The following is a 12,115-nucleotide window of genomic DNA, read 5'->3' on the forward strand; positions in this document are numbered from 1 at the left end:
TATGGACTGAACAACACATGTGCTCAACGAGCAAAAGAACGTGGCCCTGTCCAGGGGTAATTTCATACAAAAAGAGGTGCTGGAGCTCATTAGCACAACTAATTTGTGTAACTCGTTTGCATATGCAAACGTACACCACCCCTGACATCACCGGAAGGTGTACGAAATTCTATCAGCTCAGCATCTACCTGAAAATGCTTCTTGAATTAGAATTGTCATAATAAAACCTTACTGCCATCATAATTCTAAAATTATTTTCTCCTACGTGGCCACAGTAGTATAATGAAGATTTCCATCTGCCTGCTTTATATGTTTCAGCTGTTTTCCCACTTTTTGTGGGGGAGGGAATATTAGAAAGTTTGTCAAATCGTAGAGTTCAGCAAAATTCTTACAAGGGGTTTGAACAATGGAGCCCAGAAACAAGCATTTGGAGGTGTGTGTTCGGGGAGGGGAGTTGGGAAAGAAAGAACACAATAAAATTTAGAGGTTCCAGAGCTCTGCTCCTGTGAGCTCCTGCCCAAAATGAGGCCTGGCCCTGCCTAACATGAAGAAATGGTTCTCTCAAACACTCCCATGGGCTCTGTGTGTTGGCTTCCAGCTGATTTCTCCCCAGAAATATTCCAGCCTGAAAAATTCATCAGGAACCTTAAAAGAAATGGCAGCACAAAGTCAGCGCGTTTGCATTTCCCATCAATTAGCTGAGGAATTCTACTGGCATTCTTTTTGTGGGGCAATCCTCAGCCAGGCACTTAAAATCCCAATGGCAAAACTACCTTGTTGGAGATCCTCAATGTCAAGGGCAGGATTCAGCTGAACCGCTGCCACTTATTCTAGTGACACTTTGATGAGGAAGCCCTTTGAAATCCCTGCCTCCCAACGCAGCCAGCAGCTCTGTCCTCCTTATTCCATTACTTCGTAGACTGAAGATGAGATGAGGGAGTTTTTAATCCAGCCCTATGATTTTTCTCCCTGCCAGTACTCGGTCTTGTTGTTCACCAAACGTTTATTGCAAGCTCCCAAAAGAGAAGTTTATGATGGACATAAAAGTCGGTCTCTGCTGCACTGGTGCTACTCAGAGCTCTTGCTTTCAAGCTGCTCGGTGAACCTCTGGCCAAGCTATCCTTGCCTGGGGAAGCTGAGGGGCAATAAATCAGCCTGGCCGAGGGAAGCAACAGAAACAGCTTCCAAACTTACCTTTGGTCTCTACCGCATTGATGCATTTCCGGACAAATCTGAAGCCAACTTCATTCAGCTCCACTGTTGGGGGGCAAAAAGGAAAAAGAACGAAAATACAAGACAACAGTTACTATTTAGCTATTGGTGTCAGGAAAGGCAGGTGAGCTCCCTCAAAAAACCGGGCTCCTAAAACGAAAGCAGGACCGATAATTCCCACTGTAGCAAAGACAGCAGCATGCGCCTTCTCTGTCATTTCCATGCGTAATCAGGCTACATTAAATGAGAATAAACATGAAGAAAACCCAGTTTGCCTGTCTATATCACACACACACACACACACACACACCCGCGAAGGCTGAGGCTTGAGACAACATCTAGGCCTTCTCTTCCAACAGTCCCTTCCTGGCTCCTCCTTTCCAGCCCTCCCTTCCATGATCTGCCTAATTCACAGAATCAGCATTGCTGCCAGATGGCCATCTAGCCTCTGCTTAAAAACTTCCAGAGGAGGAGAGCCCACCACTTCCTGAGGAAGCCTGTTCTGAGGAACTAACTTTGTCAGGAAGTCCTTCCTAATGTTGAGATGAAAACTCTTCTGATTTAATTTAAACTAATTGGTTCTGGTCCAACCTTCTGGGGCAACAGAAAACAATTCTGCACCATCCCCTATATCAGGGGTGGCCAACGGTAGCTCTCCAGATGTTTTTGCCTACAACTCCCATGTGCAGACCCATGCAGTATATTGTAAGTGCCCAAGAAAAATCAAGTGAGTTGTAACTTTTACTGCAATAGTGAACATGGAAAAACAGTAAAGGTTTTTAGAAATAAAAGCCCTTGTGCAACTAACTATACGTTCCCTTCCTCTAATTCCCACTGACTCACCACACTTTGGATGCAGGATCTCTCATGACTGCAGCCCTCTTTCCAGCTCAGCTTTCCAGAGAGAGAACAATCCTCCCTTTCTAGCTTGGCTCTTTATTTCCTTCCTTCCGGTCCCACTCCATGGAGCAAGTTTTCCCTCCAAAACTGCTGCCACCCAATCAGAGGGACAGAAAGGATTCTGAGAAATGGAGACCCTGTAGCCACTCTAATACAGGCTTCCTGGAGCCTGTAGGCCTCACTACATCTAGGATATTAACTAGCTACTTGGAAAGTCTCTGGGAGGATATTTTAGAACCCAGTTTTGGGTTGCATAAGACAAAAAAATTAGGGACCTTACAATGCACTCCACTCCAAATGTCATCTTCCATGACAAATGCTGTAGAGAGCAGGTGGTCATCAGTTCAAAGAGTTTCCCCATCAGTACCAAGGGCAAATTCCATGGAGGGGTGGGTTGTATGCCGCAGAGCATAGATGAAGAAGAAACTGCTTAGAATCTGGATGAGTGAACACTGAGTACCCATTAATAGGATCATGATAGGTGGAAATGGCTGCAAGGTATACCCTGTAGAGGAATGGTTCAGGCCAGAGTCTGTGAGACACAATAGGAAGCCAAATATAGCCGCCAGACCTGCTGTGGGGCGGGGGGGGGGGGGGGGAGGAGAGCAAGATAATGGGGCCCTGTGATTCAAAAACAAAAATCCTACAGTTGTAGGATTTGCAACTAAACAGCTTCCTACTAATCAGTTAAACGTGTTGTACCCTGACAGGGAACGGAGGGAGTCCAGCTTGAGTATGAGGTGAGGCACGTCGTGATGTGGTACCTGGACCCCGTGAGTCAGTAGTAGGTTCGTAGCTGGAGGGAAATGATGAAAGATCCCATTGGAGAGCTGAAGAATGAGTGGGAACCAATGCTGACATGGTCACCATAGTGACACTAGGATACATCTGATGCATTCCCTCAAGAGGAAGACATGTGAACATGTAAAGAAATTAGTTTGCACATGGGAGACTGTCTCCCAGTGACATTGGGTCTGATCCCCCTCTGGAACAAAACCTGGGACACTTCCGGTTCTGACTGGTGGTGAATACAACTACTGAAGGTCATCTCCAAGCTCAGAAGACTGGACATATGTAAGGCCAATGCAGTTCCCACTCGTGAAGGGAGGCACCTCCCTGACTCAGGAGATCTGCTTGCACATTCAACTCCCCTGGAAGAGGTATGGGTCTAATGAAGAAGTGATGAGCTATGCACTCCATCCAAATGTCCAGCACCGGGGCACATAGCTTTCTGGAGACTGTGCCTTCCCCCCACCACCGGACTGATGTCACTTAATGCTGTGGTCTTGTCCATGAGGATGGAGATAACCTTTTTTGAGAGAAGTGGATGAAAGGAGCGAAGGGCATGTTTTATGGCTAGTAATTCCAGAAAGACACTCATGGGCCTCCCACACACAGTCCCGACATGAGAGGCCCCCCCATCTCCATCGTGATGCATCTGTAGTTATGGTTACTGGCAGTACTGGGGGATGAAACAGGGCACAACCACTCCAGTGACCTCAGGACACGTGTTGGAAGGAGCGGGTGGAGCAAGGGAGGATCTACAGTTGGTCAGAAGTTCCTGAGGAACCAGAGTTATAAAATTTGAATATGCAGCTTGGCAAAAACTAGTATGTTGGTAATTGCTGCCATCAATCCTAAAAACTGTTGTATCTGGACAGCCAAGGTGACTTCCTGGGACTGGATCAGCTGAATCAGTGAAATGATGTCTCAGGCTCTCTGCAGTGAGAGGAAGGTTCTGCAGAGCAGAGAGTCCAATACTGCCTTGATTAACTGCACCCACATGGAGGGTGTCAGGTTCAACTCTTCCAGATTTATTCAGAGACCTAGGCTTTGTAAGAGAAAGAACATCATCTCTACGTTGTGGAGGAGGACTTGTTTGGACCCTGCAACTAACAGTCGGTCATCTACATATGTGAACAGGGTTATCCTATGAAGTTGTAAATAAGCTGTGATGACCGACATGGTTTTGGAGAAGACTTGTGAGCTGTTGAAATTCCAAAGTTAAGTACCTTGTACTGGTTTTGGTCTGACCCAATGGAAAAATGCAGGTATTTACTGTGGCAGGAGTGTGTGTTGATATGGAAATACACACGATATAATTCCAAAGTGGCCATCCACTTTCCAAAATTCGGAGTGGAATTTTTGGTGAAGTCACTGAACACCTAAAGGTCCCTGGTCGGAGGAAGGCCCCATCTTTTTTCAGAACTACTGGAAGTAGAAATCTTTACCATGAGAGACTGGAGGCACTGGTTCTATAGCTTGCTTGTCTATAAGTGTTTGGACTTCTTCCAGGAGGACAGGTGATGGTGGGGTGACTACAAACACTGGATCGGATGCGTTCTGAACAAATTCTATTGACTGAGTATGAGCCATCCATTTAATGAGCTCACCATATGATTTGACGTCCTCTGAAGGTGAAATGGGGAGATCCTCTGCCACGTGGGACTGTGGAGATGGCTTGTTAGGTGATTGTTATTCCGAGTTGAGACTTCAGACACTGAGTTGCGACCGAGTTGAGACTTCAGACACCGACTTGCCTGAGTTGGTCTGAAGCTGTGGATGCTCCTTCGGTGTCAGTGTGATCTCACAGAGGAGGTATTGGTAACTGTCATCGTTTGGTGTCGGGAGCAAAATCAGAGTTGAATTTAGTGAAGGTTTTTCAACTGGATCAGCTAGGCAATGAGACTTCTCTTTCCAGTGTTGTTCCTTTGGATAGGTGATTAGAGACGGTCATGGTTGGCGGGTGGCAGGGTGGACAGTAGGATGTCCTGGAGTGATGAGAGAACTCCAAATGCCCAGGCAGCCTAGAGAAGCCAGTTTTGACTCGTCGTAATTATGAATCCTATTTAGAAAACTCTGTAAGGCTTGGATAGTGATTGCATCACCAGTTTGGTCCCATCACCTGACAAAGTGACACGTGAAATGGCAAAGACCAGCCAGCGTTCTGTTGTCGGACTTTGGGGACATCCAGAAGCACAATTCAGGCTTCACTGTATCATTTGAGAGAGACTAAGTCTATACGAAAAGTTGCATTTACCGTGAACCTGGGAGCAGTCTGTATATATGGAACTTTTTCAGAAAGGAAGCCTTTTAACCCCAGCAGGTTTACTTCTTCGAGTCATAGCTGGTATAAATCCATGGACAAATTTTGAGTGTTTTTGTCTTTTGCATGTTTTGATAAATTATGTGGGAATGATATAAATTCACTTTATGATCTTCATCAATTGTTGATTAGAGTCGAGTAATTTTGCTTGTGAGCTTCACAGTCTCTTTTTGGTGTCAGCTTCACGGCTTCCTTCCGAGTTGGCTGCCTCCATGAGAAGCCAATGCCAGCAAAGTCTACAATTTTCACCCACATTATTAGCATGGTTCATACAGTTCTGTGGTCCATGCTAACAGAACACAGACACAGACACCGATCGTGTGTGGCACAAACTCACACAATCCTCTTTAATGCAAGGCCAAAAGCTGGGGAGGGGGGCCTCCGGGAGCTGAAAGCAGCAGCCTCCCATGGAAAGGGACAGCTGGGCTGAGTCCAAGAAGGCGGGGGGGGGGGGGGGGTCAAGGACAGCAGGGACTTCCAGAAACTCTTCAGCAGGACATGATCCTGGGGGGTCAGGTGACTTGTACGCTGAGGACAAGCAGGTTGGGTCTGGGTGGAATCTCTGCCTGGGGGCTCACGAGGTCTTTGGCAGCCCTGCCTTGAGCAGTTACCTGCCCCTGCCTCACATTTCAAAAATGCACACAGGGCACTAGGCAGGCCACTGCAATTCACAACAAATCCAGCAGAGAGCAGCAACTTAGCAATAATGTTCAGCAATCCGATTCATTTAAGCAGAACATTTCTGAAGAGAAAGACAAGCAACTTACTTTCCTCCTGCTTCGTGATGGGACTGTGGTAGATCTGAAGAGAAAAAGGGGAAAGAATGGTAAAGAAAAACAGAGGGCAATAAGAAGTGCACATTTTAAACTCTCACCACGCAAGGAACTTTCCTTTTTCATATTGTGCAGGGAAAACACATCAAGGAAATCCATCAAAGACTCAAGGAAATTTTCAGGGTCCTCACAAATGAGAGTGCAGTTAGATTGATCAGGTTCATTAATAGTCACACAACATAATAGATGCAGCCTTTCAAATGCAAAACATGCATTGAATGCAGATCATGGCATTTATTTATTATTTATTTATTCTTATTTTATTCTACTTATATCCCGCCCTCCCCTAGCGGGCTCAGGGCAGCATGTTGCTAACAGTGGAGCAGTTTAAGGTTTCTACCTTAGAGCCCTCCCAAGGAAGAACAACTAGGTGTGATTCCAGGAGCACCTCAGAGAATGACAAGATTTGGGGGGGGGGGGGGGAGCTTTCAAGAATCAAAGCTCCAGGCCTATAGCTGGGGTGGGGGGTGGCAGTCCAGGCCCCTCCAATCAAATCCCTGTTCTTCCTTTATGGACCCTCCAATCAGCTGCCAAGGTGCCCGTTGTCACCTTCACCTCCAGGGACAGGCAGTTGGAAATTGCCGGTCCAGCAAAGGGAACGTAATGCACTTTTCAGCTCTCAAATCTGCTTTCTAGGGTGATTCCTCAGAGTAAAAAAAAAGGGAGGGTGTATCCACAGGTGGATCCCTGCATAAATTGCAACCCAGTCTTTCCTAAGGTTGCAAAAGATGTTCAGAAGTGATACAAAGCTAAAGCCTCCCCTCCACTAGAACAAAGCAGGAGTCAATTAGCACCGTTAAGGCCAACAAAGTTTTATTCAGAATGTAAGTTTTCATGCGCTAGAAACACACTTTATCAGACAAACTGTCTAATGAAGTGTGCTTCTAGGACACAAAAGCTTGCATTCTGAATAAAATTTTGTCGGTGATACTTGACTCCTGCTTTGTTCTATCGCTTCACACCAACATGGCTGCCCACCTGCATCTACCTAAGGACTCCCCCCCCCTCCTCCTCCTCCTCCTTTGGGCAGGGAGGGGGAAGGAGAGAGTGCATGTGAGAGAGGAGTCTTTTTCCTATGGCTCTGAAAACAGTAAGTGAACTTCTGATTTTAGGGGTGGGGAGGAGGAAGAGATGCTACTTCTTTAGTTGCTGGCATTCGCCTTTGAATTTTGACTCTTGGCTCAGCTGCAGAGTTTATTTCCTTGTTGGCCACCCTTGCTTGACATGATCTATCGCACTTAGCTGCTTGATCTCTTTATCTGCACCTTTTCTGTGTGACGCAAATCCACCTCCCCTTCCCCCACCCCTTTTTTGGGTGCAGTTGAGTGGAAATGGGCTGAGCAGGCTTCACTTTACACTTGCCCAAGAGAGGAGTTTTTCTCCCTCATTATTCATTTATTTTAACTTTAATTGATTTTAACTTTAATTTTAGGTCCAAGGCATTCTGTAGGTCTTCCTTCTGTGTAAGCATTCTACCCCGACCATAGCTTCCGCGTTTGCAAATTTTTAAAATGTTAGTGTTGATGTTCCCAGGGCTTTTTTTGTAGCAAGAACTCCTTTGCATATTAGGCCACACCCCCTGATATACCCAATCCTCCAAAAGCTTACAGGACTCTCCTTACAGGGCCTACTGTAAGCTCCAGGAGGATTGGCTACAACAGGGGGGCCTAATATGCAAAGGAGTTCCTGCTACAAAAAAAGCCCTGGATGTTTCTTCAGTAAAAGACATCCAAGTTAAACCTACTTTGCTGTGTCAGACATGAGAAGCTGGTTAAAAGAAATGCTGTTCTGAAGCAATGTAACTAAGTTACACCATTAAGCATAATGATTAGGGACCCCACAAAAAAATGTGCCCCACTAAACAAAAATCCTGGCTCTGGGCTTGCAGAGCTCTCTGACAGGACTTGGATCTGGCTCTTCAACAGCAGCCCAGAACGGCTGAGGGATTCCAGATCAGCTTCAGGCCTTGCTCGAGACCCTGCGCAGTCTGGCTTCAGGCAAGATCCCGGGCTGGAGGCTCTGGTTTGGGGTTGTGCTTCTTGGCTGTTGTTGCACATTTTTCCGCAGCCCCGGATACAGCAGGTCACACCTTCTGGTTGAGGCAGAAGCAGGAATCGAGGATCCACTTTGGGCTGCTTTTCGTCGTTCCTTATGGGGAGGATTCAGAGGGCTGCTGCGGGAGACCAGCTGTCAGTAATGAGGGGTTCCACAAGGCTCAGTTTTGTCCTACAGCCTGTTTCACCTTTATGCAAAGTCCTTGGGAGATGCCGTCCACAGTTTTGGAGCTGGGTGTCTCCAATATACTGACAACACCCAGCTGTGCTTTTCTTTCCTCCACCGGGTGGAACCCCTGGCACTGCTGTCGAGGATGGGAGCCTGACCAGAGTCCTGACCAGAGATGTTGCTGGATGTTTTGGGCTAAACAGCAGGAAGACTTTCCTGTCAGTCAGAGCAGTTCCTCAGTGGAAGAGGCTTCCTCCTCGGGAGGTGGTGGGCTCTCCTTCCTTGGAGGTTTTTAAACAGAGGCTAGATGGCCATCTGACAACCATGCTGAACTTGTGACTGTAGGGGGAGGTATTTGTGAGTTTCCTGTGTTGTGCGGGGGGCTAGACTAGATGACCCTGGGGGATTCTGTGAACACCATCAAGTACCAAGACTGTGCTGGAAAGAAGGAACTCGACTAAGTCTAGGAAGACACAGATGCAAAATACACACAAAGAGGAACTGAAGAGCCCCAGAAGGCCTGTCAGGCCAAGAGAGAAGTCCCAGCCACATCAACCTGCCTGACTTCCTGGCACTTATGCACACGATCAGGATCAATCCCAGGAAGCAACTGAAAGGGAACTGCTTGTCAGAACTGGCACTGCATTCAGCCATTTGGAAAATGCAGAGCCTCAGAACTGTTTTCAATGAGGATTTCTTCTGGGTGAGGCTTTACTAATATAAAGCAGCTGGCACAAGGCAGCACTTTGAAGGCAGTGCCCCTGGCATGAAGACTGGGCAACAGCTTGGGTCCTTTGCAGCCACATTCACAGCACCTACCGGCTCTTTGCCATCCATGGCCTCCATCCAGAGACGCCTGTTGGCTTCTGAAAGGGCTTGCAGGGTGATGGTCCCAGGCCTGCAAGAGAGGCAGCAACAGGAGACCAAACTCAATCTGGCTTATAGTTTCCCCCCCCTCCTTGCAGTTATGAAGTAAACCAAACAAAATGTAAGGGGGGAGGGGCCCCAAGAGGCCCAGATAGGATTTTGGCTACCCTCTTTGCCAAGTGTTGAGCATGTAGATGGGAACAGGAATAACAGAAGGCCACTGATTTCCTACTTATACCAGTTTCTTTTTAATGTAACTGATTTTACGATATCAATACATGTATTTTATTTTTATGTTGTACATCGTCCAGAGCCTGGCACTGGCCAGGATGGGCCAATTCATTAAGTTAAAATGATTGATTTAAGAGAATTGATTTAAGAGAAAGCAATGTGACCCCACCCCAACTGACAGCAAAATGAAATAAAAGGGTGTAGCTGTATCTTGCAAGGGGTCTCTCTTAAGCTCAGCCAATCAAAAGTCCACTTGGGATACATTTGTAATTACAGATGTGTGGACACCCCAACCACACCCCAAGCATTATCATATCCCTCAACATTTCTCTATCAGTTTCTATGGGGCAGGAATCTCAAATTTCACCTCAGTTTCTCTTTAGGCAAAATTTGGTGTCTACCTAGGAGGTGGGAGAACCAAATTCTGCCCTGGAAGCTCACTGGGTGACCCTGGGCCCGTTCCCTCCTACCCCGCCTCAGAGCGTGAGGCCAACCATGTTTGCCACCCAGAGCTCCTTGGCAGAATAAAAATGTACTTGGCAGAATAAAAATGTTCAGATGGACACTTCTGTTTTCTATGGGCCCAGCCAAAGAAAGTTACATTGTGCTGGCCAAAGGGGACTAGTCTTGTCCAAATTTTTAGCTCCCCTAACAATTCCTGAGATGCTTTGTCTCAACAGGAATGACCAAATTCATTTCAAAAAATTTCTTTTTGGTGGAATTCTTCGGAAACTTTTGCCTCTGTTATCTTTTTAAATCTTCAGATGATGCATCAGGCAACCTCCCATGCTTCTGTTTTGCACCTAGGTGAGACTTCCAGAGAATTCAGAGCCACCCCCCCCCCCCCAGCTTGACTTCAGACTGCAGTGGGACAACTCACCTTTCCATGGTCTCAATATCAAAACAAAATCTTTTGTCTATGGAGTCTGTCTTCCGCCTCACACAGGACTTCAGCACAAACTGTAAGGTACCCTGAGGAGAAAAGAATTCAGAGCCAACATTTAAACAAATGCAAACTTCAGAGACAATCATTTTAAAGCCCCAGGCAGGTATCTGTCTACGGCAACCAGTGCAAAGGAGCAGGCAAAAGGGAGAGCTGCATTTGGCCTCAGAGTGCGCCCTCCTCCTCCATAAGCTGAGAAAAGGAAGCCACTCACTTGCTTCGAGCCAGGCTTCTGTTCCATGGGCACCATTCTTAACGTCCTGTGTTCCTTCTCATACTGGCAGTAGTACTTCACCCAGGAGACACCCAGCGCCCCTACCACAAGCAGGAAGGGGGGAAAAGTCTCATGAGAAGTCAGTGCTTTCCCCTTCAATATTCCTGTACAACCTCCGGCTTCTTACAGGGCCTGCTCAGACACTCCCTGCTCCTAACAGTCTAATCTCAGTAAGGGAGGGCAGGGAAGCACCTAGACTTTGACCAGCCAAGCATTGCAGACTTGGCCTCCCTTTCTCTTCTCCGGAAGGAATCAGGGGTTCCGTCACTCATGGCCCAGCTTTGAATATCGCCTGTTAACATTTTCCCTCCCATCGCCCCCCCCCAGATGTCAGTGCAGCATCCACCGCTTCCCCACCCACCCCCCGATCTTCTCCTGCCAGGCAGGCTGAGTTGAGATGAGCCAGTGCCTCGGCCAGGCCCCCCAGGCTGAACAGGGATCCAAATGCAGCTTCTTGTCTGACACTTAAAGCAGCAGAGCACACATTATCCACCTCCAGCAGCTAGAAGAGCTCCAGCTGGGCAGGCTCCTGAAGCCCCACACAGACCAAAGCCGCTTACATTTTTCTTGAGTGTACAGATAGCCTTCTATAGTTGGCTGCCCAGGCAGTTTGCAGGTCAATGGAGCTTCTTTCATCCTTTTCTTGAGGTCTTCTAACCCTTCCCGCGTACTGGTGAAATGGTTCCTGGTCTGTTGCAGAAGGGGGAAAGCCTGCATTTCTATCGGCATGTGAGCAGCAAGAGCAAAGATTCCCCTGGCGAGCCTGGGCACACTCTTCTCTTGAAAAAGGTGAGAACTGCTCTCCTGGGTCAGGCCCAAGGTCTGCACTAGGGATGCACATGGAACGACCCACAAATCATGATTCATGCTAAAAATGGCCAATTTGTGGTTTGTGTTGAACTGGTTCGGGGTTCATTACAAACCGGCTTTTTTTCTTGCCATGTTATTTGGTTTGTGTTTGCTTCATTTTTCCTGACAGTCTGGAGCCGCTGTGAGCACTTCTGGCCAGTTTCCAGTGAACTGACTAGACCCCACAGCTCCACCCACCCGGCCCAAGAGCTTCTCTTCAGTTTTCAGTGAAACTCACAAGAAATGCAGGGGTTGGGAGAGTGGAGCTGTGGCATGTAGTCAACTTCCAAGCTTCCTGGGGGTGAAACCAAGCAGACGCTGTAGTGCAGCTTCCTTTTCTTTCCCCAGCTCCTAGGGGAACAGTTTACTGGGGGCACCTGCTTTGGGAGGCTCAGCCCCCCGAAATCCAATTTGCACCAAACTTGAAAAGCAAGTGGAGGAGAGTCCGCTGAACGGTTTGCCACATGAGTGGCATCTCTAGCCCACTCAGGGGCCATTCTACACCTTCCCAAAGTGAACAAACCAATGAACCACGAATTGTTTGGGAAATAAAAAAAACACAAAATGGACTGAACCAATTTGGGCAACCCAATGAACCATGAAACAAAACGAACCACCATTTTTGCGTTCCATGCCCATCCCTGGACTGCACAGCCCAACATTCAGATTAGAGTCCT

General features: G+C 47.4%; 1 protein-coding gene across 2 annotated transcripts in view; it reads right to left on the reverse strand.

Annotated features, from left to right (window-relative positions):
• The window catches only part of OPHN1 (oligophrenin 1), a 138,732-nt gene that overhangs the window by 53,709 nt on the left and 72,908 nt on the right, over window positions 1-12,115 (reverse strand). For both annotated transcript variants that reach the window (XM_060249713.1, XM_060249711.1), the window contains exons 8-13: window positions 11,150-11,279; window positions 10,530-10,630; window positions 10,253-10,344; window positions 9,094-9,172; window positions 5,986-6,019; window positions 1,195-1,257 (exon numbers count right to left, since the gene is read on the reverse strand). In XM_060249713.1, coding sequence (XP_060105696.1) covers window positions 1,195-1,257; window positions 5,986-6,019; window positions 9,094-9,172; window positions 10,253-10,344; window positions 10,530-10,630; window positions 11,150-11,279 — 499 coding nt within the window. The remainder of the gene's footprint in view (window positions 1-1,194; window positions 1,258-5,985; window positions 6,020-9,093; window positions 9,173-10,252; window positions 10,345-10,529; window positions 10,631-11,149; window positions 11,280-12,115) is intronic.

Source organism: Heteronotia binoei, chromosome 11, assembly GCF_032191835.1.
Source record: "Heteronotia binoei isolate CCM8104 ecotype False Entrance Well chromosome 11, APGP_CSIRO_Hbin_v1, whole genome shotgun sequence".
Classification (NCBI taxonomy): domain Eukaryota; kingdom Metazoa; phylum Chordata; class Lepidosauria; order Squamata; family Gekkonidae; genus Heteronotia; species Heteronotia binoei.